Source organism: Antennarius striatus, chromosome 20 (assembly GCF_040054535.1).
Source record: "Antennarius striatus isolate MH-2024 chromosome 20, ASM4005453v1, whole genome shotgun sequence".
NCBI lineage: Eukaryota > Metazoa > Chordata > Actinopteri > Lophiiformes > Antennariidae > Antennarius > Antennarius striatus.
In genome coordinates, this window is record NC_090795.1 from 4,714,446 (window position 1) to 4,739,671 (window position 25,226).

The following is a 25,226-nucleotide window of genomic DNA, read 5'->3' on the forward strand; positions in this document are numbered from 1 at the left end:
GACCGGCCAACTGTTCCATTAGGGCTGCAGGCGACGGCTGAAGTCCGAGCGAGGTGTAAAGTGCAGCGAGGCAGTGTGTGTGTGATGCAGGCGGGGTGATCCCTCCCATCATGATGTCCTGGAGGGGGAGGCTGACACCCGACCAACTGGTGTCACCGTTCCCAGTCACCATGAAACCGGGGTAGAGATTTGTACCATTTGCTCTCCACAATCACCCTTTGTTCTTTATTTTTCTGATTTATCGTGCAACACCTTGTAGTTATTGAATGTCCAAATCCCCAGGAGACCCGAGGACTCATCTTATTTACTGTTTTATTTTCAGCAAGAATTTCTCCAGTCGCTGGGTGTGTGCTTGTGTGTGCGCACTTTGAAAAGGCCCATCTGCTTTATATTTTGGTCTTTATCGCTGGTTTTCACCCTCTTAAATGTGTCTTAACTTTAAAAACTTATGGTGATATCAGCTTCAAAGATTAGACGAAATTTTGTTGTTTACAAAAATTTATTCATACAAATCTTACAACACGTTTTTTTTAAACATTTTATGACTTGACCCTTGCAGATCGCCATTTGAAGTAGTAATCTAACGTCCACTTTCTACACAGTAAATATATATCTTTAGAGATTATATCATTTTTAAGGCTATTGAGGCTTTTCAGTATCACATATGTTTCATGGAGAGCGGAAAACTGATCCTTCCCTCTATTTTCACAAGAATCTATGTCTATAGTGCTCTAAAAACAAAGTGCAACAGAAAGCAGTGCAAGCAAGACTTCTTTGACATCTAAGCTGGACGATGCTAGAAAACAAATCCTATCAAACGTCTGTGAAACACAAATACAACAACAAAAGGGGTGAAATGTAAGATGATGATGTGCAGCATTGTAGGGCCACTAAATAGCCATCTGATTCATGGCGAATTTAAAGTCGATGCAAGGCACCACAGCCGCAAACTGCTTCCTGCGTCACAAAGCCTAGAGAAGAATGCAAAATTAAAGATTGATACAGTAAACACAAGATTGAAGCACTTTTTGACCTGTTGTTTTAAAACTCACTCACTTTTACTGTAAAAATTTTGAATTCTCCCTTCACAAACTTTCTAAAAAGTGCACAGGTGGTTGAAACCAGTCAGACCAGCATCCACAACTGGTTTAGTTTAGAGTCTTTCATGTACAATTTTGCATTAATTCGTTTTTTCTCCCCCCCTTAATTTCATTTATTTATTATTTCTCATCATCTCTGACTAGCTACCTCCTCTTGCATCTCATCCTCCCTTTACTTTGGAATGCGATTATGCCAATCATTCAATTATGATAGCATTTGTTCCACACTGCAGATAGATGATAGAAAGAGACCACTTTAAATGTCCGATCACATCTGTTTCTTCATATACAATTTACCATTTGGTCACAAAATGATTTAGCCACAAAAGATAAAGCATGACATTAGGCTGAGAGATTCTTGCCAACTGTAAATTACATTCAGATAATTCTACAAAGAAGGACAAAGTTCAACATACAGTTTGTGTAGAAATGTCAGTGAGGGGAACACAACACAAAACAACATCCAGAAATGACAGGTTTGTATGTTTGCAATAGTCAGAAAGCAAGAAAAACCATTGATTTGGAGTCGTCTGCACAGACGCGGTGGCTAGTGCAATTACAGTACTTTAATCATGCAATCTACTGTAGTCTTTACATTGGTTTACATGACAGAAGAGGGAAGCACAATCGACCCAGAAGGTTCAAACACAAAGTTCAGTCTGCCTCGTTTGTCTCTCACAAAGAACAAAATCGATGAAGACTCCATGTAACAAGTATCGTCTTGGGTTTTTTTTTTTTAATGCTTTTCTTTTGAAAGGTTTTCTTGATGATGCTTTAGATAATGGTGATACTTATTAAATGGATAAAGAGACATGAGAAAAACTTCAGCAGAATAAGAGGTTTCCAAACATACAGAAACTTGTTGGTAAAGATTGGCACTTTACATGAGTCAGAAGTAAAAGCTCAGCCTGGAAAAACTGCAGAAGAGAAGGATGAGAACGACCTCAAAAGTACTCTGGTATCTCAAATTTGAAATTTGGGATTTAGAAATTAAAAACTGGCATTTTCAAATTTTTCTAAGACCAATAGTGTTCTTATCCAGTCTGAACCAGATCTAAATAACCAATATTTTGTAATATCCTCCCCGCTAATACATTTTTTGTATCAATAGACAATATGTATAACATATCAGTCTCATTGTGGAATTAGTGGGATTAAAGCTAAAAAAAAAAAAATCAGGAGACTCTAGAGAGACATGAGCACAGATGAGGTGGAAGAAGAAGTTTGATTTGTGTATTTGGAGTCAGATCACATGGTTAAGAGTCAAAGGTGAGAAGAAAAAGGGAAGGACGTGAGGTGTTCTCACGAGGACATGGCCTCACGGAAGAGCCTGAAACTCACCAGAAACTCGTGAGAGAACTGTTTCAGCCAATCTCTCATAAAAGCCTCAAATTCATCCCCGTCTGGAAGGGCATCAAAGTCTATGTCTTGTAGGATTGGGTGAAAACCTATGTCGTCAAGGCTGTTGTGGATAAAGACAACTAAACTCTTAATGTCACTTTACAAAAAGCAGCATTCAATACATTGATTGTCTTTTAAACTATTTATTTTCCTCACAATCATATCTCTGCACTGAACGTTTAAAAGACAGGGCTGTTGGGGCAAACTGTCATGTGAGCAACTGCCTCCCCTCGATAAACTGATTTAAAATCAATAAATAAATCAATGGATACATAAATAGAGGCTATTTATCTTAGAATGAACAAAAAAATTGGTCCACTAAGCAGACAAGTATGTCCTCAAGTGCTTTAAGTACAAAATAATAAACAGTATCATTATCAAAATATTCATTTTAATGGCTTACTTCATACATAAATACATGTTTAAGAACACAAAGGAAATCCACTGATTGTTCATATCTCAAAATGACTTCATCTGGGGCAGCACACACTTTAGATTTTTCTTTCTTTTTCTTTTTTTTTTTTGTAAGGGGAGGGGAGAGGAGGGTGCTACAAATATGCCAGCCGGCGTCCTTTGTTTCTAATTCTCTGTCTATACCTTTTCCCCAGGACTGCCGCCAAGTATTTCTTCACTGCCATTTGCTTTCGGTAGCGGCTGTAGCTGTCTGTGAAGATCCCGTCTGAGTGTCGCTTGGTCAGAAGCTCCGAGCTGTCCTCCGAGGTCCTCCCCATGCTGCGAAAGAGACATACCGGTTTCACTACCATCACACCGATGCGTTTCTGTTCATTTTGTGTCATCCCACAGAGAATAAACCTAGAATATATCCATTTTTCCTTGCAGAGACGCTCTTATTCTGAAGGTTTCGCTCATCCCGGGACGTTTTGACATCTCTAGCTGCGTAAAGTTGAGTGATTGCTCCCCCTAATCCCACCCCCTCTCCATTGGAACCACTGGGGCTCCACTTTATAAATTATTCATACGCAAATAAATTTAAACCTCTCTGCGCCTTAATGGCGCAGCTTCTGGCGCACAGGATGACGCTCCCCAAATCAATCAAGCGCCCATTTGCGCTCCCGTTACGAACTGATCGCTGTGATGCATCAGGGGGCGAGGAGCGCCGGTTTAAGACTGAACACTGAACTAACCGGACCACAGACACACATAATACGAATAACAGCGTGAATAATGAGCATTTAAAGGATCAGTCAAATCAAATAAAGACGCACGAAAGACAGTAAACATTCAGTGACAAACAAGAAGATGTTCTTACCCTACACGTTTTGCCATCAGAGAATGCAGATATTTCCTTGCTGATAACTGACCCAGCGCTTTCCTGTAGGCTTTATTAAACATGCCGTCTGCATGCCTTTCCGTTCTGGATTGATAGATAGCCACACAGTAAAAAATAAATAAAATAAAAATCACCATAAACCCAACGCAAGAGGCAACATTGAGGAAAAAAAAGCTGCAAGTACTCTTAACAAATCAGTTGCAGGTTTACTAATGGGCCTCGGGCTCTTTTATTCTAACAGGATTATTTATTCTAGTATTATATATGTTTCCTTGAGGGAGGGAGGAAGGGGGGTGTTTTCAATTTACTATATTCATGTTTGAAAACGGGAAAAAAAACCCTGCTCTTCCTCTCGCTGCTATTCTTCCAATACGAGGATGACAATGCGCATCCATTCTTTTTTAAAAAAAAAAATAGGGGTGATTTGAAGCCAATAAGTTCCCAAAAGAAATAATAATTAGTCTAATGAAAGAAAAAAAAAACTTTTAATCGTGTTAAAAGTTACTGACAACATTTCGACGACACAAAACAGGACAAAAATAGGACTATACGGCGATGAGATGTTCAGAATGAATGTTTCCAACACGTTTAGACGGGGAGCAGATCTAGATGGTGGATGATGACAGTCACCTTTTCTCCGGTGGGTAATACAAAGAGTAGACGTCGTCGGCGATAGACGGAGCGCTTCTCACATCCATTTGGTCTTTGTCGTAATCCAGGGACTGTAAGGAATTTCCATCCTCATCGTAAACCCCGCTGTCCAGCCTGAAAACAGAAACACGTTTGATTATCACCTGCTGGATTCCAGATGGAGGGATTAAATGAAGACATCGCATGGAAATTTTATTTTATGAGGCCTTTTAAAGTCTTGAAATAAAAAAAATTGTTATGTATATTCAAATATTTACCATAATTATTTTGGTGTACTCCATACACAGACCTACCGCCGCACAAAAATACTAAAAGAAACCAACACTTATTTCTGACACGTTTTCTATTAATTGCCGAATTACACCAGTTGATAGAATCATGGCCGCATTTAGACTCTCGGCATCTTAATTTACTTAACACCGCCGCTGCGGTGGATGTTACTGCGTAATTATGTCTAATGGATGGGCTGACATGATTTTTTTTCTCTGCGCCCTAACGCTGCGCCAAAGAGAAACAAAGACATGGAGAATACTGAACGGTAAGAACAAGTTGACCTACCTTACACTGGGAAAGCTAAGCCCGACAGGTGAGCAGTGGACACTGCAATGCATTATGATTCCATAGATGAGTAAAGCTAAAGTCGCTTTGCTAGACATTGTCCTGCTGCAAAAAGAAAAAAAAAGAAACGACGATAAGTGAGTGAAAAACGTTAAAGCACACACAAAATAACGATTGTTTCATCACTCTACACTGTTGTTCTCACATTTAGTTACTTATAAACCACACCTGTAGGTTTCCAAAAGCAAAAAGTCACTCACGCCTGACTTTCCTCTCAACCCAATCTCACTTTTACGCTGCGTAAAACCCCAGAATAGAGCCTTCCCTTACCAGTAGCGAGACCTTGGTCGCGATCCGCTTTAGACCTAACTAGGAGAGTGAGATAGGATCTATCTCGATCTCTCTCACTCTCTCCTCCTCCTCTATTCCCTCACTGAAGCGCCTTCGTCAGTCCCCTTGTGCTTGTTCCAAGTGTGCAGCCCCTCTGCGCGCCGCAGCTCAGTTCTCCAGGATTTCTTCGTCTAGTCGCTCATGGACGGAATCAGTGGATCTGTCCTGCGTACTGTGAACTTAACTCCTCTTCTTTTTTTGTATCCATGACTCGGAAAGGCTTGCCTTTTTACTTGTGGTGTGGGTGGGGAGGTTGAGGAGTGGGCGGCTGCGTCATCATCCTTCTTTCCCGTCCCATTGGAGTACCCCTCTTCCGCGTCAATGAAAGACCTCTTGTCAAGTCATAAAAAAGAATGAATCTTGAATTCAAACATGACCGTTAATTAAAGAATGAATAAAAGTCAACATTTGACGTCACACCATCAATAGGATCACGTGGACCCAGCAGCTTGGGGAGCTGACCAGGCCCGAAACATGGCTTCAATTTATGAAAACCTTCCCCAGGGGAGATGTCTCACATATTTCCAAACATATCTTTTCCTTGCCACCCGTTATGATCAGAGGTCACGTCAAGAGAATTATTGGGTTATTCTGTGAATGAATATTTAATCAGGTGACACCTAAAACATTTCAAAAATCACCAAATATGGGAATGTGTGTTTATCAATGAATGGTGACGAAACGCTGATGCACTAGGTTATTTTTATATCTGAACATTAACTATTGTCTAGCGGAGCTGTCCAGTGCTGAAAAGACACCGTCTCTTCACAGCAGGAGATACAGAATGTGAAAGGATTCTAACTATATTTATAACTAATATAGCTTTGTTAAGGTCAAAGGTCATTCATAGCACAACCACGGTCTTTGAACCTGAGAATGATTCAGGAAGATGCTGTTAAACCACCTGCCCCGACTCTCAATCTACAACATATACAGTTCTGTTAACCGGTGAGAAGTAATCAGATTATCATTAACAGATGGCAGCACGACGATGGGTGTTTAATGCTAGATATTAACCTGGAAGGTAACTACAATTGTAGTTGCAAGTTCCTCCTGAGTACAAAAAGCTCAGATTTATTTTAAATCCAGGAGCTGGTTACTTGTAGAAACTTTATTCTCTACTTTTTCTCACTCACAGGCTCACTCATGCGTCTCCACACCCTGCACGCAACTCATTAACAGTCGGTCGTGTGTCGTCCCCCCACCCCTCCCCACTTCCACAGAGCTATCAGGACCCCGTGCTGAATCTTTAGTGGGTGACTCAGACCGGTCGATCCTCCTCTGGTGCTGACGTCATGGGATCGTTTGCTCGGTGCCATGAAACACTTTACTTTGAATTCTTAATACGAAGAGGAAAGGAGCCCTCAGCGTTCTTTACTGTGAGGGAGCACTGCACCCAAATGGTTAGGAGAAGAAAGTGCACAGCCAGGTAAACAGGAGAGAGCGCTGAACCAGATAAAGGAGGTACAGAAGGATGGAATAGCAGGAACGCATGAGGAAAACGGGTCTCATAGGACAGACATGCCTTAAACAAATGATCAGTTTATAAAATATGATGCATTACTGTCGATTACTTAATCCAATAATATATAAACCACTGAAAGCAAAAGCAAAAATTTAATCTGCAGAAGAAAAATGCAGACTAAACATAACTACATCAGTGATTTAATACAAAAAACATCCAATGTGACAGTAAAATACTGATATGATGTGTAATGTAAATTTTACAGAATATGCTAAAATACAAGGCTTGTATTTGTAGAGGATTTTTACAGTGTGGCAGAAGTTATTTTAAAAATACACTGTAAAAATAGTTGCTAAAATATACGAAAAATTCACAGAATATGAGGAGAAAATGAATGAATTCTTATTATCTGTCCATGCAGAAAGGTAATTTTAAATAAAATAAGTTAATAACTTTTAAAATGAGACAAATGTTCCTAGAGCTAAGAAATTAAATTTTGGTAAGTACAGAATAATCTGATTATTCATCCTTCTACCACTCTTGGGCTTTAAACGGAATGAAATTTAATTTAGTCTGATGCCAAAAAATCCTCAAATTAAAATCATTGTTCTAACATGGAAATTAGGCGCAGTGAAATGTTGATGACCAACCAGCATGTCCTAATCACATTACAAATATCTGAGCTGATGTTGCAGGAATATCTCATTGTCTAATTACCCACTGAGTCACGACAGCAGATAAGAGCATTTATCCAGTCATCAGCTGAAGCCTGACTCACTGTGCTTTATAAGTGTCTTCCTGTAATAATCATAGTGTAATATTAACAAAGTTTGCAGAGGTCTTTTAATCTCCTAGATTGGATGTGTTCTTGACCACAATCCCGTGGTAATAAACATCGGATAACAGTTTAGATTGTTCATTAAACAGATAAACAATATGATGATATCAAATCCAGTCCCTGCAAACAGCAGCTTTGTTATAGTCACAGGTTTGTGTGTTTTATTTGTCGGGACAGACAGGCAGACGCTGTGTGACATCCATATCAAATCAAACAATACACATGGAGGACATATGACTCTCTGTACTTTTAAGGACAGTTAAATTTTTATAGAGACGCCTACTGGTGTTGACATGATGTGTTCAAAGAGTTTTATTAAAGCTGCAGCCTCGTGACTCACAGTAATACTAAGCTTTTACAACATCTGTGTGGACACAAAGTGGCTTTATAAATCTAATTTACAAGGGGAGTGTGTGTGTGTGTGTGTGTGTGTGTGTGTGTGTGTGTGTGTGTGTGTGTGTGTGTGTGTGTGTATGCGCGCGAATGCAAGCGAGGACTTCTAAAAGTTTAGTTCGTTTAATCTTTGAGCAAATATTTATCTCAGATAATTTATTCATTTAATAAGTCATTAGTTTATTATGAGAAAAGGGATCATGGTGATGAAAATAAATGTTATCTTACAGCTGTTAAGTGAAATAGTAGATATAGATATATTCTCACTGATGATATTAGTGAGAATATATAACTGATCACACCTGGACTCTTCACCAAAGCACAGAGTTCCACTGTATGATGTCCATTCCTTGTGTTTCTTGACCTAAATACATGTCTTGTGCTTTTCCTTAGTGATGAATTCTTAGCCTGTCTTTGACAATAAAGGCCTGATTCATGCAGTCGCATCCTGATGTAGAAATGTGTCTGCTACCAGAACTCTGAGACATTAATCTGTAATCTGAGGTTGGTGATTGAGGTAATCTGAGGTTGTTGGCTCGGATGAACTCTTTTTCAGCATCAAAGCTGACCCTTGGCCTTTCATTCCTGGAGTGGTCCTCATATGAGCCAGTTTCATTGTATGGCTTGACGGTTTTTGTTACTGCAGCCAGGATTACATTTAAAGATTTGCAAAACTCAACAATAGAAAAGGGTGACTATAATCTGAAATATAAAATATATTTAGATTTCTTTCAAATTTTTTTGTTTACTACACATTTTCATATGTGGTTGGTTATTCAAGGTTTTAATGCTTTAATGTAGATACCCAGTAAAAGCATTAGTTCATAATGATGTATTGTGATGTAATATTGGGTGCTTTTAGATTATCATTATTGCTGCATGAATATCCGTTTTGTGTTACAGCTGTAGATCTTGAATACTTTATGCATTGAATGTTTAATTGAAAGTAATGCATCACATTCTCTAATATCATCAGGTGTTTGTTGTGGGTACCAGATAAATTCCAGGACCAACGTAATAAAAACTGAAGAAAGAAAAAAAACGTGTTTACCACTTATTACCACTTATTGCGCCTCCGGTTTTAAAATGTCAAAATTTATATTTGGAAACAAAAACTTTTCAGAACAAAACAAACTTGTGCAAGTGTTTTTCTGGTGAATGTGGTGTCCATGTCTCTTTGTTTGCTTTAAGAAATAGGAAAGTTTCCAGCAACACTTTAATGATCACTAAATCTTGAGTATAAGTAAAGTTTCCACAACACAGGAAAGGAAAGATGACAAATGTCAAACTTTAAACTAGAGTGATGGTGTGGAAGGTTCCTGTTGGGTACTAAAGTCAATACTTTAAAGCTGGAATCAATTACTTAAGTAATGAGATTCCCTGAAGGACGTCCAGCTGCAGTGTCAGACTTCAACCACAAGGGGGCGTCAGAGACCCGTTATAGCGGATGAAAGGAAAACAATTTCAGGACGCTGGAAGTCCTCCTTTTTTCCTCCCATGAGAAACCACCCTCCATCTTTCTCTTCAGCTCCTCTACCCATCATCTCCTCCTAATTTTCTTAGGCTCCTCCCGCGCTTCGCCCCGTCTCCGGGCTGCTCTCAGATCAGCTGTACCGGAGGACGCTCCAGCTGTGCGGCTCCCAGTCCCGCATCGGGGTCGGCCATGTTGTTGTGTGGGGGTGGATGTAAGTTTGGTAGTAGGAAGTGGAGGCGACAAAGAGCTGGGACACTTCAGGAGCTGACTTTTAAAAAAAAATCCCTGCCATGCCGCCGCTGCGCTCATCCTCCGTGCCAACAAGGAGCGTCTCCTCCTCCCCTCAAGCGCCGTGACGCGCCGTCGGTTTAACTTCTCCACGTTTTTTGTTTTTGCTCCGCTGGATGGATGAAGTGAGGATGAAGGCGGTTCGGTTCCGGATGGAATAACTCGGATGTATTTTTCTGTTTTCTTTTTTTTTTTTGTCTTCTCCTTTTCTTTTTTAATCGAGGGATCCGATCCAAAGAGGGGAGAGAAAAGAACGCAGAATAAAGACGCGGATTTTTTAAAAGGTAAACACGAGTCTTTCATTTAAAAAAAAAAAAAAAGCTGCGGGATTCGATCAGGATGGGCCGAAACGCATCTGTCTGACCTGACATCAACAAAGAAATGAAGCTGCTTTATATTCAGACAAACGCATTCACCTGTCTGGAGGTTGTTCTGGGCTCCAGTCCCATTGAGCTATGAATTAATCACCAGATGCTTTACTAAACGGGTTGAATTGAATTAATTAATTAATTAAATACTAGGCAAGGGTTGTAAATCCCACACCAGTTAAATAAAAGTAAGCAACGTGTCAATGATACGGATATTTTACACTGTAATAGCATTAAATATGTTAAAATACTTCACTCTGAAGGGAATGGTAGTTGCAAAAAGTAGAAATCAAAAGCAGATGTCATTTGTTTCGATGCAAAAATGTTTTTATTGCTGTAAGGAAGATGCTTTTATTTGTTAAGTAATATTTACAGAAGGCAAGTTTAGTATGAGACATACATTTAAAATGTTAAAATCAAGGATGTAGGTGGATTTAGAGGACATGAACACAAGAGGTATGTCCATAACAACACACACACACACACACACACACACACACACACACACACACACACACACACACACACACACACACACAGGTACACTGGTGCTGGTGTTGTGTCATGTGACATGTTCGGTTATCCAGGATGTCCCAGAGTTTGGACAGCATCCTCCAGCTTTCGCCGGGACGTGAGCCCCCATCCCGAACCGCCACCGGGGTAAAACATCACGCCGGCGTTCAGTCAGGGGCGTGGACGACATGAGCATCTCCACATAGGCCGAGATGTTTCCTCTTATTGTGTTCACTTCAATTCCAGTTGGGGTAAAAGTGCAACTTCATCATTTCAGACATCCAACGCAATCTTTGATTCCTGCTGAGTCAGGTTGTTTCCAGAGAGTTCAGGAGGAAATGGAGAACTTAAATCCTTTTTTGGTGACGCTGTCAGCTTGATTTCTTACTGTATTAACGGATGAGTCACAGATTCCGGCTCTACCCCCTCCCCCCCACTGGTTCCTCTTTGAGGGGAGGGGATGGGACGGGTAGATTGTGACCTCATTACCCACAAAGTGTGACAAGCCTGCACAAAGTCAACCGTTACCCGCTGAAAGGATGCAGCTCACCCTGCATTCCTGCACGACTGTGAGCGAATCACGCTGGTCAAATTAGTTCCAAGTTCAGCAAAGAATTAAATGGATTAAATTCTCGAACACTGGGTTCCTTTGAGCAAGGCAGCAAATGATTCCACTGGGATGTGTCGCCACCGGGCGAACATTTAACCGTCATCGGTTAATGTTCTCGTGAAGTAAACAATCTAAAAGTGACAGCAGAAGCGTTTAAAGCCACTCTGTTCGCCGATGACGCTTCAAACACTTGACCCTGTTGTCATGATGATTGTCGGCACGCCGAGATTCCCAAAAATAGCTCCCTCATGGTCGAGACACAGGTACTCAGGTGTTCCCATGAGACCTGTTATTTTAGACGCTTGTGTTTTTCTGGCAGCGCATTCACTCGCATGTTAAGAGCTCACGTTTACCGATAATACCATCTCAGTTCTCAAGGAGAGACATTTTATTCCTCAGTGAAGCCGTCAAGGACTCCGAAACATCTTTTTGAAGCCCACAAGTAGAACTTTCGTCATGAAATTTGTGGAGTTATGCACCAACATCACCTTCAATGTTTCCAACTGCTTCCAAAAGCATTAAAAAGCATCATTAATTTAAGATGAGGAGTTAGACAGCTGCAAACATCATCCCATCCATGAACATTCCTGTTTGAGTCACATCGGACTGATTTCATTGGCATTTTTTTCAGCAGGGAACTCCCTTGATCCCACGCTGCTTACGTCTTCTGTTATTATTGACAAAATTTCATTTGTGCATTTAAAGCTGAAGTCTTCTCTTTTTTTGACCACCTGCACCGGTGAATAACACGACCTCTAAAAACGAAACTTCGTCTCTGCGGCCGTCTTTAAAATTCCGACCCACATCCGCTGCCATCTCTCATACTTCTTCATCACCGTAGCTGTCAGGGAAGCGTGAGGGAAGAAGAACTGAGCTCCCGTGTGTTTTACCAGCGTTTTGTGAAGCCTGGGCTGAAATCTCACACTGGGGTGGGGAGACGGGAGGCGTAGGCAGGTATCCGGGAAGAAGAGTGAGGCTAGAATTACAGCTGGGACAGAAGAATTTGGTACATATTGTGTAAAATCCAGCTTTATATTCATATTCTGTGCTTATTTAGGAAATGAAACTATGTTCTTGGTACAAACAAGCAAAGACAAGAGAAATCAAGATGTTCCTGGGAGACCGGGTCTCTGGGGGGACATCTGGAGTCTTCAGTTTTTGTGTTTATCATGTATTTCCTGTAAGACTTTTGGAATCTTGCCAGTCTTTGTGTCTCTACTGGTGTCGGATGTTCTCCATGAACTACAACGGATCAAGATGGTCGCAAGAAAAGGTTCAACTTCAATTTAATAGATCATATGATTGGCAGAAATTTAAATTTCAGCCAGTTTTGATGCAAAATATTGAAATATTTGCTTCTCAAATGTGGTGATTTAATTCTTTTCTTTGTCTTGAATGATAATATTTTGGTTTTGAGCTTCTGATGAGGGAGAATTAGAGATCTGAAGAAGCCGCATGGGACTGCGGAAAATTCCAGTCAGCATTTTAAAAGGTTTTCTTTCTTTTAAGAGACGAGGCTTTCAGTCACTTTGTGCCATTGATTGTTCCGTCTAAACTAAAAACATGTCAATAGATTAAAGATATGGACAGATTTTAGAATGTCAGAAGCTTAACAAGTTAGAAAAGTTTGTGTTTTTGGTTCTTATCCTGTCTGTAATTCACATCCAACAAAAGGCTTCTGCCAGAATCCATATAAAATAATACACATCTTTTTTTTTTTTTTTTAAAGTTTCACTAGCATTTATTCCAAATCACACCGTGTTTGTTGAAGCTGAATGACGAGTTCGGTTCGTCCTCTTCATCAGAACCAAAACAATAGCGCCACGCCTTTCCAATCGGATGGAGGAAGGAGTCGCCGTTTGCACGTGTTTGCATTCGGCGACGACCTGCAAACATCCTCGATTCGACTCTTCAACTTCCTCTCATTGTTCCTGAGCGGCTTCCACTGGAGGTTGAGCGCAGGTTTGCGTGTGATATGTTTATTGTAGGTCATGTTATTGTCCCGGGGGGGGAGATGTTGTCAGCAATAAGAGGGAGTTACTATAATTAGCAGCAAAGCAGATTTTCTTTTGTTGGTCCAACACCACCTCTGCTGTTCAGGAACAATGATGTGAATCTGCTCTGGTGACGATGCGTGGTGCTTTCTAATCACGATGACCAGGTGGAGACCTGAGTCGGCACCATTTGTCTCACCTCCCGGTGCCAGACATCACACATTTTTACATTAGTATCCCACATCCTCATAATCCTCCTGGTATGGGGTCCATAATAATGAATGATATCTGTGTAGCGCAGGGGGGTTAACCTCCTTGATGCTTCCGTCCAGGCCTGACACCATTACTACTGAATCACCTGGATGCTTTTATTCCAGCTACTCGCAATTATTTCGCATCATCACCAGATGTAACCTCCGGCTGTTTGAAAGCCACCCCCATTCAGAGTGGGTGTCGTTTTTCCATTTCCATCCCCGTCACCACATGGTTTCCACTGGTTAATGACATCATCCGGTTGAATTAAACGTGTGTTTAGTTGAGGATCTGATGTCGTGGATCAAAAAAGATAGCAGGAAAAACCTTGAAATGATGGTAACTTCTCAGAAATGACTGATGCCCAACATTTGGAAGGAAGTGCCCTCTCGTCCGTCTGATGATGAAACGCCAGATCCACCACGGTCGACCGGACGGCCGAGCGAAGGCCTCTGCCTTTCCATGACACCGGTTTTCATCTCTGGGTTTGAAAGGAAAAGGTTCGGAAAATGTATTTTTTCCACTCCGACGTCCTGGAAGCGCTGGCTGCAGATCTATCGTCTGAGATTAGATTTACCGCTGTGTTCCTCTGTAGACATTTCACAAGAAATCTGTTTCATTTTCAAACGTGTCCCGTGACCGACCGTCTCATAAAACGGTTCGTTAGATGCAAACTGACCTGTAATTTTCCTTGTAATATACCGTCTTTTCTTTCTTTTCTTTTTTTTGAGCAAGTGTTCAGAAGCTTTTTGTGGTTTTGTCGCCGTTTTTCTTTTTTTTTTTGGTTTTTTTTTTGTGGCGGCTCAGCTGAAGAACTCGATGAACTCTCCATACCGCTCCTCCTTTTTCTTAACCCTGGAAAAATCCCTCCCACCTACACATCAAGGAAGCCGTTGCAAAATCAATGAAAGGTGCGTTTCTGCAGGAGCAGATCCCTTTCTGTCCGTCTGGGGTGGGACTGTGTTTTCTTAAGACTCCACGCCTTCTCTGCACGGGTGAAAGTTCATATTTCCCCGTCGTTTTATTACATCATCGATGTCCGACGCCTCGCCCCTGTTTCTGGCAAATGAAGAGCAGACTTCTTTCCAAGCGTGTCTGATTGTCTCCACATTTTCACCTCACACAAGAATTCCTGGGTGAGAGTTAAGCCAAATTACGTTACGTGGAAGAATGTCAGCCACGCACATAGACATACACACACACACACACACACCCACACCAGTGTTTTAAATCTTACGTAGTCAGAATGAGGCCAGGCAGGATTAGAAGAAAAAGGGCCCCTGCGCACAGACATGCTCTTATATCATATCAGTGCACCCAGACTGTTTCTGTAGCATTTAAAGGTGAAACAGAAGTCAGAGATTCTTTGTTTTTACTGATTTTATACGTTTGTTTCCGTTTAGCATCATATTTGCATCTTTTATAGTTGTTTTTTTTTAATCTTCTAATCATCATTTCCTTTGTTCTACGTCTCTTCCTTGTCTCTGAACTCTTCGTGATCTTTTTACATCTCAAGCCTGATACTCGCAGGCTGTTTTAACAGCTTCTTACCTGAAGGCTTCAGAGTTGGTGAATCACATTTAGGCAGGAGAAGTAGCTTGTTGTGTTGATGCACAATTCATCTCAATATTGATCTAAATCAATCATATTTCATGTAAAATGATTTTGCACTTGTCGTGTCAGAACTCGCCTCATTCGGCCCGGCGTGTGAGTCGAGCTCGCCTCAAAGCCGATTTAATATTCACCCATATGTCCCAGTTACGACATGGCTTATAGTCTTAGTGTTTGCGGCCACAACAACAACAACAACAACAACAACAACAACAAAATGATGCACATATTAATATCAGGTCATTAAATTTTCATTTCATAACTCATGTTCCTGTAGGCCTCACGCGGAAAACGCTAATCCCCCACCTTCCTCGGTCTGTTCTTTTTTTTTTTTCTTTAGGTGTAATCCAGGCGAGTCGTGAATCCAATGTGTTTCTCTTGTTAAAAGTGACCATTTTGCTGTGTTTGTCCCGACAGGGCGAGACGATGGGCTGCATAAAGAGCAAAGAGGAGAAGGGCCCCACGATGAAGTACCGTCTGGAGGATTCCACCATGTCAGACCCCAACTCCACGGCCGCCACGCCGCACGTCGGGCATTACGGACCCGATCCCACTCAGCTGCAGCAGAACCAGCCTCCCTCCTCCTCGTCGGGCTCCGGGGCGATAAACTTCAACCACGCCATCACGCCGTTTGGGGGCGCCTCATCTGCCATGACTCCCTTTGGAGGGGCGGCGTCTTCCTTCGCCGGTCCCGTGTCCAACTCCTTTTCTGGCGCCGTTTCAAGTGAGTTGAGTTTATGTCCTTGCAAGACAGCACTACCTTCACAGTGTTCTTATTTAATCCATGTGTCATCGTCGTTTTATTTACTGCTGAACACTTTTATTCTAAGTGCACCTTTGGGTTTTTAGTGTTTGAAAGCTTGTCTAATCTTCCAGGGACCAACTCGTAATCTTCACCTTCTTTTGTCTGCCTTCTGTGGGAGTATTTCCACAGCATCAATCTTTAATACTTTTTTTTTTTTTTTAATTTTTAAATCCAGCAGTGGAGGCTTGCCTTGACTTGCTGCATATGTTTAATCCATCATATTTTTCATCATTTTGAGTTATGCTAGCGGCTTGGCTGGAGAGACGGCGGTCTGCCGGTCACTCGGGGAACGAAGACGACTGACTCAAATAGTTTTGGTCTCGCCATCGCTAGAGTGACATTCTTCTTTTTCCTTTTTAGTAAAAAAGTGTCGAGAATGATGCCCAGACTTTCATTCTTTAGCCGCCAATAAGCCAAACTTTTTATCCGACAGGAATCTATGTACAGACGTATCCTCAGCGCCTGAATGGTACAATTATGGTACCAATGTGTTGGTACCATAATTGTGCAGCTGTGTGACCCAATCATCAACTGTGTCTAGAATATCCTCATCACTTCGATATTATACCCCATTTATCAATGGGGTATAATAATTTTAAAATAATATATATTATATTATATGCATATAATATATAATTATAATATATATTATATAATATTTATAAAATAATATATAATATATATAATTATGATTAACATATATATTATAAGTAAAAAATTATAAAACAATTCATAATTTTTTAATTGTAAAAAATTAAAATGAAAAAAATAGAAAAATTATACCCCATTTATCAATGCATACATTACACTGGACACTAATACAAACGACTTGGATATCGATGTATTTATTAATGATTTCTCCTTGATCATTTTCCCAAAGCTGAATTGTTGCACGATAAAGTGTGTCATTACACACACCATTCATCCACGAGCCAATCATATGTCCAAATCGTATGTCCAAAAATCCTGTGTGGCCGTTTTGGCGACACAAATACCTTGTTGGAAGTTCACACGTATTAACACACCTTCGACACACAACATCGATTGATCGTCGCACCGATCTGACACGTTAGTGTCACACGTAGCCGCTGTTAACTAGCTTTTATTCTGGATTGAAGCCAGACCTCGCTGTCAACTCCGATCACCCTAAATGTGCCTGAGAGGCTTACGGCGACCCAGAGAGCAAAGAGATGAGATTGAACCTGTTTCGATGGGATTTAGGTTGTAATCCTCTGTCATGTCGGATTATCTGCTCTCCGTGGAGGCGCAGAGGGTGAAGGTGGCACTGCCACGATCGGTGCTATCTTCAGGAGATAACGGGATTACAACCAACGCCATTGTTTCCAATCACGGGTGTAAGATGTCCTCCGTCTTGCAGTGGAACATGTGACAGGATGTTGACGTAACCCTTGACGACCTGACTCTTGCCGTCATTTGCTGACGTTGCCTTTTGATGTTAATTTTGAGGTCATCTTAATACCGTGTGCAGCAACATGATTCATACTGCTAGATTATGGCGGAGGGTATTGACTTTCCTTTGGCTGTGTGTCATTTCCATGCAGGGGGAGTATTTTTACTTTATCACAAGCCGAAAAAAATCAATGCAGCATGAACTGTTAGACCTTGACTAGACACATATTTTACTATAATTTTAGCCATTAAACGGTCGGATAGACGGATAGACCTGCCGTGTCCTGATATAATCTCGCTAGAGCATCATAATGTCCTCTAGTTACACCCTCTTAAAGGTATTAATTCATCACACACAGGCTTGTTATGTCCTGCGAAGCAGTGATGTGTTGTGATTGTCAGTATTTGTCCGTCCGTCTGTCCGTCCACCAAATATCTTCACAACCCATGCAGATAGAAAGATGAAAGAAAAAGCACATTACTCGTGCAGCAAAGGGGATGAAAATGAGATGACGACCTTGACCTTGAGAAAACCAAGTCAAGGTCAGATTTCCACTTTTGCACTCATCGCGGATTTTTGTAAGGCAGTCACGTGATACCGTACGCCCATTCTATTGGCTGACGGCATCCGGAAGTGCGCTCCGTTCTGTGAGTCTCGGACTCACACAAAAGTGTTTTAAACAGTCTGTCAGAGTGTGGGAAAAGGTAAAACAGATAGAAGGTGGTTTAATATCAGTATGGGGAGGGTTCATAAACGTTTATATTAACGTAAATAATAAGATGAATAGTTTGTCGCTGTAACGTGGAATTTGTTAATCACATGAGGTAGACATCTCTGAAATCTGATGAGATATAATCACAAAACAAGCCAGAGGCACAAAAATGTGTAGGTTTGATAAAATTTTGAATTCAGGGGTGTCGGGGATGTTGCAGTCTCTGACTGCCTTGTTTTTTCTGTTTTCAGGCGGCGTTACCTTCTTCGTGGCCTTGTACGACTACGAAGCACGAACGTCGGATGATCTGTCTTTTAAAAAAGGAGACCGCTTCCAGATCATCAATAACACGTGAGCGCCTTCCTCCTCAGTTTGTGTCGAAGTGCGTTTACGCCTGGCTTGGTCGGCGCATCCTCAGCTGCGCTCGGTGCTTGCGTATTTGTATTCATGAATGAGTTTGTCTCCTGATGCTGACTTTCTTCTGCACAGCGCTGTGAATCTTTGATTTAATCCGTTCTGTGGCAGAGCTGTCGCCTGAGGTTATAGCAATCTAATGCCAGCTAGACGAGACTCATTCCCCGTTAAAAGCTTTAGTGTTTTTTTTTAAACAATAACCACCATTAACTGGTTTAAATATCAATCATAGCAGGATGTATGAGCTGACTGTTAAATGAACAAGCCATTTTCCTCCTGTCGCTCTCCTCCTGCAGGGAAGGAGACTGGTGGGAGGCTCGTTCCATCAACACAGGGAGGACGGGCTACATCCCGAGCAATTACGTAGCCCCCGCTGACTCCATCCAGGCTGAAGAGTAAGACCTTGTTGCCGCTTCTTATAACCTCATTACTCCGTCTGCGGCGACTGCACCTGAGAGACTAATAACGCTAGAATGATTTGGTCTCACGTGGCCGCCAACAAGCACGCAGTCTGAATGTTAACGGCTCCAAAGAAAAACCAGATGAAGCCTCGTAATGTGATTCTGATGTGCTAAACAGCGGCGTCGAGACGAGGCTTTCGGCTTCCCGGCCCGGCGCTTGCGTTATGACTGTGGCAGGTTTGTTTTATGTTCGTGCTTTTCTCTTGATAGGTGGTACTTTGGTAAAATGGGACGTAAAGATGCTGAGAGGCTGCTGCTGAATCCCGGGAACCATCGGGGAACGTTCCTGGTTCGAGAAAGTGAAACTACTAAAGGTGAGGAGAGTTTAGGAGAAATTCAGGCATCCCTCGGCTTAGAAGTGTAAAAACATATTTGCATGAAACAGTGAGCTAAATGAGCCAAATGCTAACGGCATGCTAAAATACACAGTGCTAATGGACATGAAGGAAGAAAAAAAGGGATTGCATCAATTTTCTGGTGATAATAATGTGTAAGGAAATAAAGTGTGTTATATTGAATGGAATATAATTCTAAATATAAGCACTGAGATGTGAGTAGGAAAAAAACGGCCGCCCAGCCCCTCATCCCGCTGCCTCAGTGTGTGTGTGTGTGTGTGTGTGTCAGCTCTATTTCAGACATCCAAAATGAATTGTGTTCTATCAATGCTGATTTCTCATCTGGGACATAATTGAAGGATAACTGGTGTTAAAAAAAAACCCAATCATGGATCCAACATCCCTTCCCCAGTTTTGCAATCACTGACAATTTAGCCAAGATGGTTAAAGAGCGTTTCCCCCTGCCTCCTGCAGGAGCTTATTCCCTCTCCATCCGGGACTGGGATGAAGCCAAAGGAGAAAATGTGAAGCACTACAAGATACGTAAGCTTGACAGCGGGGGATACTACATCACCACACGGGCTCAGTTTGACACGTTACAGAAGCTCGTCAAGCATTACACCGGTACGTAACGCCAACGCCTCGTTCTTTCTGGGCCTTCACTGATTTCCTTATTCATGGCAGCCTCCTTTCATCACGCGTGAAAAAAAGCTCTCGGTTCCACCTGCCGCTCTGTGCTACCACGCAGCATCCCGTGCTAGCTACAATAGGCTCCGGAGTGTTACCAAGGGCGATGAATAGAGTGTCATTTTACCAACAATTGATGGTGCGCTTGTGATTTTGACGCTCCCTCCTCGTCTTCGGCACGAGGAGGATTGAGGTTAGAATCATCTGTGCTTCCCTTTTCCTTTCAGTAAGAATGGGGAGTTGATTTTATTATTTTATTAATATTTCATCACAATTTGTTTTTTTTTTCTTTTTAAAAAAAAAGGTCTGCATACTCAGTTCTATTTGTCACATAATATGAATTTAAAAAATATCCTTTTCTGGGGCTCTTGTGCAGCTCTGGTCATACATGTTGCGATTTCCGTGTGTTTTTTTCCACAGAGCATGCCGATGGGCTTTGCCACCGGCTGACCACGGTGTGTCCCACGGTCAAGCCTCAGACGCAGGGTCTCGCTAAAGACGCCTGGGAGATTCCCCGGGAGTCCTTGCGGCTGGAGGTCAAGCTGGGCCAGGGCTGCTTCGGAGAGGTTTGGATGGGTAAGAGCAAGATGAGCGACTTATATTTACATATAATATGAATGACTTCACATTCTTATATTTATTATGTCTGTTTTTGTCCAAACTTGGAGCTTATCCACTTCCTGCTTATCCACTTCCTCCGTTTGTATCCTCTCTGTCGTCTCAGGAGGAATTTATTTCTTCCTTTATGAACCTCGAGCTTTTTATCCGCTCATCCCAGGAATGTTTCTGGGAGGATTACACGCGTGACGGGACATGTCCAAGCAATTACAAGACCTAATTAATGTTATTGTCCTGCTCCCACCTCATTAACGGCGCTGATTACCTCTGCGGCCTGCGGGCTTCCTTTTTTTTTCTCCTCCCTCTCTTTGTCTCCTCAGGCACGTGGAACGGCACCACCAAAGTGGCCATAAAGACGCTGAAGCCGGGCACCATGTCACCCGAGGCCTTCCTCCAGGAGGCTCAGATCATGAAGAAGCTCCGACACGACAAGCTGGTGCCTCTTTACGCCGTCGTGTCTGAAGAACCCATTTATATCGTCACAGAGTACATGGCGAAAGGTGCGCACAGATACGTAAAGCGTTTCGGGAAAGGCATCGGACATGAAATCGGTCGCATGACCATGTTTTTCAGACACAACATGAGGTCAAATACAGGCATGGCGATTTTCTTTAAGGGAAAATGTCTGTTTTATGGGTATTCAAATGATATAATCCACATATAGAAACTCCTCTGAGGTTCCCTGAGGCCTGAAAGTGGAATGCTTAATTTAATACAGCAGTATTCCAGCAGTAGGCGTTCCCATCTTCAACTGCAATGCAGGTTTTTGAGTCATTAGCTTTATACAAATCTAAGTGTAAACGTGATTAAAAGCCTGCAGTTCGTTGAACTGCGGCGTGTTGTGATGTCATAAACTGCTGTGTTATTACTATAAGTTATTCTATGGGTCGTCCTGCTGTCAGGCACTAAATTACCACAAGTGATGAGATAAGATTTAACTTTCAAATCAGGTATACCGAGCAGCGAGGCGTCGATTAAAATATTAAATATTCCATACGGCAGTACGTTAGCATGCAGGCGGCGCTGCTTTCTCTTTATTGCTCCTGCAGTCGGTCACGACCCCCCTGCCTTCATGACCCGTCACTGTTTCTGATTTTACAGGAAGTTTGCTCGACTTCCTCAAAGAGGGCGACGGTAAATTCCTGAAGCTCCCCTTGCTGGTGGACATGGCTGCACAGGTGAGGAAAAAATCACACATCCCTTCATCGTCTTGCAGAATTTGCATCGTTTCATTGAGCTTTGAGTTATTTTTAAGCGTCTGACTTTAAGGTAAGAAGACAGCCTCAGGTAAACACATCTTCCTCTCCCAGATTCTGGCAAGCGCCGCTTTTTGTTCTTTCATTATCAGGCTCTTATTTATGCCTGATGGAAGGGGTCAACGCGAGCGCGAGAAGCTAAAAATTATTTGCAGATCCGCCCGTGGTGAGATGCTGTCAACTGTTCTGTTTGTAGATCGCTGACGGCATGGCTTTCATCGAGAGGATGAACTACATCCACAGGGACCTGCGAGCTGCTAACATCCTCGTCGGAGACAACCTCGTGTGCAAGATCGCTGACTTCGGTCTGGCCAGGTTGATTGAAGACAACGAGTACACGGCAAGGCAAGGTGGGTACGCGCTGATGGAGTGTGTGAGCCACAGGTCACTGAGGTGTCAGGGTGGAGCAGTGACCTCACAGCAAGGACAATTCGCTTTACAACCACATTCAATCTCACAGCATTGAAAGCTTCATTTTAAGTTTGGATGTGTAACAGCCAACCGGTTAGAACTCGTGGATCTGGATTGTTATTTGGATGTGCATCTAATTGCACAAACACATGGGTACCAACCCCCTAACTATAATAATATAGCATAATAAGGTTAGTTTTTCATCCATCCTTTATCCCAGAGAGACTGGTCATGTGATCATCCTGCTGATAATTTAAAAAAAAAGAAAATTATGTCCTGAAAGAAGGATTCTAAAATCAGGCTGGCTTTCATCCTGATGCTACAAAATGTATGGTAAGAATATAATATCATGCTCGATAGTGACTTTTCTGATGGGTTAAAGTGAGCTTTTAAAGACAGTAACCTCATTGATGTCCTCCATACGTGGCCACATCCCATGATTCCTTATCTGGAGAAGAGAGAGTCTCTCGTTCGAGCTGAATATGAACTGAATACCAAAGAGTGATGTGATCCTCATGACGTCATTGTGGGTCAGTTGTGATTTCCCAGAGACAAAGGCTGAACTGAAGCCTTGCGCCCTCTAGTGGACTCTCCTGTCCTCACCTCTCCCCTTCCTATCACACACACAGGAGCCAAATTCCCCATTAAATGGACGGCCCCCGAGGCGGCTCTGTACGGTCGCTTCACCATCAAGTCGGACGTCTGGTCTTTTGGGATCTTACTCACCGAACTCGTCACCAAAGGCAGAGTGCCCTACCCAGGTGATTGACAAACACACACACTCATACACACCGGATGTGAGAAAAAGAAGGGCAGTGATTCACAGCGTGGGTCATCAGCTTTCATTCTGTCAGTAGACATCAAGCTGGCGGCGCCCGTTAATGTCGGAGGATGAGGCGAGGCCGTCTGACATTGTCAGCGCTTGTTGTTTATTCCTCTGCAGGGGGAGCACACACACACATTTGAGATTAGATGGGACCATCTGGTAGAGGACGATCAGGAGATTGAACACCACTCTTGTTTATAACCATCTGCCAGGCTGATATTGCCCCCAGGGAGCGTTGCCCACAGGGGTTTTTTTGCACCACAGATCTCCGATTGCCATCGGATGTAGAGTAGAAACTACTAACGGATCCATCCAATCAGAAGAAATTAATAGTTTTAACCAATGTGAACAAAAGTGGACATTTTGGGAACCAATGATTAAATTTCTTGTTGAAAGTTGAAAGCATCGATGTTCTGGCTCAAGCCTTCCAAATTTGAGAGTTATCTTATTTCAGTTTTATCTAATGTTAACTGCTTTTTTTTTGGTCTTGCTGATGTCATTAAAATGCCTCCACCATCCCACCCCCCAGGCATGGTGAACAGAGAGGTACTGGAGCAGGTGGAGCGCGGGTACCGTATGCCCTGCCCACAGGGGTGCCCCGAGTCCCTTCACGAGATGATGAAGCTGTGCTGGAAGAAGGATCCGGACGAGAGACCCACTTTCGAGTACCTCCAGTCCTTCCTGGAGGACTATTTCACAGCCACAGAGCCACAGTACCAGCCTGGAGAAAACCTATAGCCTGGACTCTGCGTATCCCTACGCTGTGTATCCCTACGCCCGGGAACGGACTTGCTTTAAGACTGAACTCTTTAATTATTCAACTCTATAAAAAGTCGACCATTAACCACACATTACGGTCGCAGGAACCACTACTTATTCTACCCATCTTCATTTTTGTTTGTCTGTTAATTCCATATTTGTCTTCTCAGTCCTGGTACAATTCACATCTTATCTGTGTGACGTTTGATTTTAATGGTGGACTCATCGCTGTGTGCATTAAAACGACCGATCCATTCAGTTCTGTTTTAAATACACTACAGTGTACTGCTGTGAGCGAAGCTGTGATGATGTGGTCTAATGTGGAGATCTCACACTCCACCTGCGTCCAAATTGTATTCTTTTATGGTGAATTGGTAATTTATGCATCAAAACAATTAATTATTAACAGAGTTAATATATTAAACGAAGGGAGAAGCTCTCAGGGGGCTGAAGGTAATTATCTCAGTCCATTTGACAATGATTACTTTAAATTCATCACCACACAGCTTAACTCTGGTTCCATTTCCTCCGCCGTGGCGCATTTTCTTCATTTGTCATCATCTGGTATATATGTGCGACTGGAGTGAGACTGTGACGCGGTTTTATACATTATTTAATATGAAGTTCTTTTGTTATCCTAAGATTTTATTATCACACTTTTTATATCACATTGACATGGTTTGATAGCTTCTCGAAGGCGATCGTTGACATCTCCATCATCAGATAGAACTCTGATCGAACTTTTACCAACCATATTTTTCTCTCCCCTGGTTGTACGATGTCACTGTGATTATAGACCTGCTTACACAAAGGAAATGGGTCATCGAGTTAAACAGTGATGAAACTCATGGACTTGTGACTCTTTCAAGCCATAATGACCCCTCACATTGTAAATATCCGTGTATTCAGGATACAGGAAGATTTTACTGGCTATAAAACCTTTATCTTTCGAAATGTGACAGATCAACATGTTGGGACTTATTGCATTGCTGTTGTTTTTTACAGTGAATTCACCTTTTTTGCTCCAGTATGGACTCAATGAGACAGTATTACCATTAGAATAACACTAAATGATGCCTGCACTTATAAAGAAGGGCTTTGTATTATTATAAAATCCGCATTTTATAAGATTATTAGTTAAAATGGGCAAAATATACGTGGAAGGGAGGCAGGTGGAAGTGGGTCAACACTCGCTCTTGTGAATTTGTACAATAAAGTGAATTTTCACTCCAGACCGCTTTTTTAATTTTAAATGATTTATCTCTTTAAATGATCCACGTGGGAAATATTTCAACCAATGACAGGCTGAGATGTCAATGAGGTGGGCGGGATCA

At 42.0% G+C, this 25,226-nt stretch overlaps 2 protein-coding genes across 4 annotated transcripts; one reads left to right on the forward strand and one right to left on the reverse strand.

Annotated features, from left to right (window-relative positions):
* Nucleotides 1-592: 592 nt before the first annotated feature.
* Nucleotides 593-5,503, reverse strand: adcyap1a (adenylate cyclase activating polypeptide 1a). The gene is made up of 7 exons (XM_068304198.1): nt 5,332-5,503; nt 5,002-5,106; nt 4,423-4,557; nt 3,772-3,876; nt 3,099-3,233; nt 2,442-2,562; nt 593-971 (listed from the first exon to the last, which is right to left on the reverse strand). The coding sequence occupies exons 2-7, from the start codon at nt 5,097-5,099 to the stop codon at nt 963-965; spliced, it is 603 nt and encodes a 200-aa protein (XP_068160299.1). The 5' UTR covers nt 5,100-5,106; nt 5,332-5,503; the 3' UTR covers nt 593-962.
* A 3,920-nt stretch (nt 5,504-9,423) lies between these two features.
* On the forward strand, nt 9,424-25,118 carry LOC137614109 (tyrosine-protein kinase yes-like). Of its 3 annotated transcripts, none has more exons than XM_068343649.1 (12): nt 9,424-10,133; nt 15,615-15,921; nt 18,377-18,476; nt 18,836-18,934; nt 19,211-19,314; nt 19,810-19,959; nt 20,443-20,598; nt 20,961-21,140; nt 21,742-21,818; nt 22,093-22,246; nt 22,937-23,068; nt 23,663-25,118. In XM_068343649.1, the coding sequence occupies exons 2-12, from the start codon at nt 15,624-15,626 to the stop codon at nt 23,869-23,871; spliced, it is 1,659 nt and encodes a 552-aa protein (XP_068199750.1). In that variant the 5' UTR covers nt 9,424-10,133; nt 15,615-15,623; the 3' UTR covers nt 23,872-25,118. The 3 variants fall into 3 exon arrangements, with proteins under 3 accessions (XP_068199750.1, XP_068199751.1, XP_068199752.1); XM_068343650.1 differs by lacking the exon at nt 9,424-10,133 and adding an exon at nt 10,550-14,722; XM_068343651.1 differs by lacking the exon at nt 9,424-10,133 and adding an exon at nt 10,550-14,497.
* Nucleotides 25,119-25,226: the final 108 nt, after the last annotated feature.

Bases quoted from the DNA above. Each gene is read 5' to 3' on its own strand.
- LOC137614109 (XM_068343649.1), top strand. From the start codon at position 15,624: ATGGGCTGCATAAAGAGCAAAGAGGAGAAGGGCCCCACGATGAAGTAC. The intron at 20,599-20,960 runs GTAAGAGCAAGA...TTGTCTCCTCAG, and splicing joins CTTCGGAGAGGTTTGGATGG to GCACGTGGAACGGCACCACC. The intron at 21,819-22,092 runs GTGAGGAAAAAA...TTCTGTTTGTAG, and splicing joins TGGTGGACATGGCTGCACAG to ATCGCTGACGGCATGGCTTT.
- adcyap1a (XM_068304198.1), bottom strand. From the start codon at position 5,099: ATGTCTAGCAAAGCGACTTTAGCTTTACTCATCTATGGAATCATAATG. The intron at 4,558-5,001 runs GTAGGTCAACTT...TTCTGTTTTCAG, and splicing joins CTTAGCTTTCCCAGTGTAAG to GCTGGACAGCGGGGTTTACG. The intron at 2,563-3,098 runs GTATAGACAGAG...TATCCACAACAG, and splicing joins GCGGCAGTCCTGGGGAAAAG to CCTTGACGACATAGGTTTTC.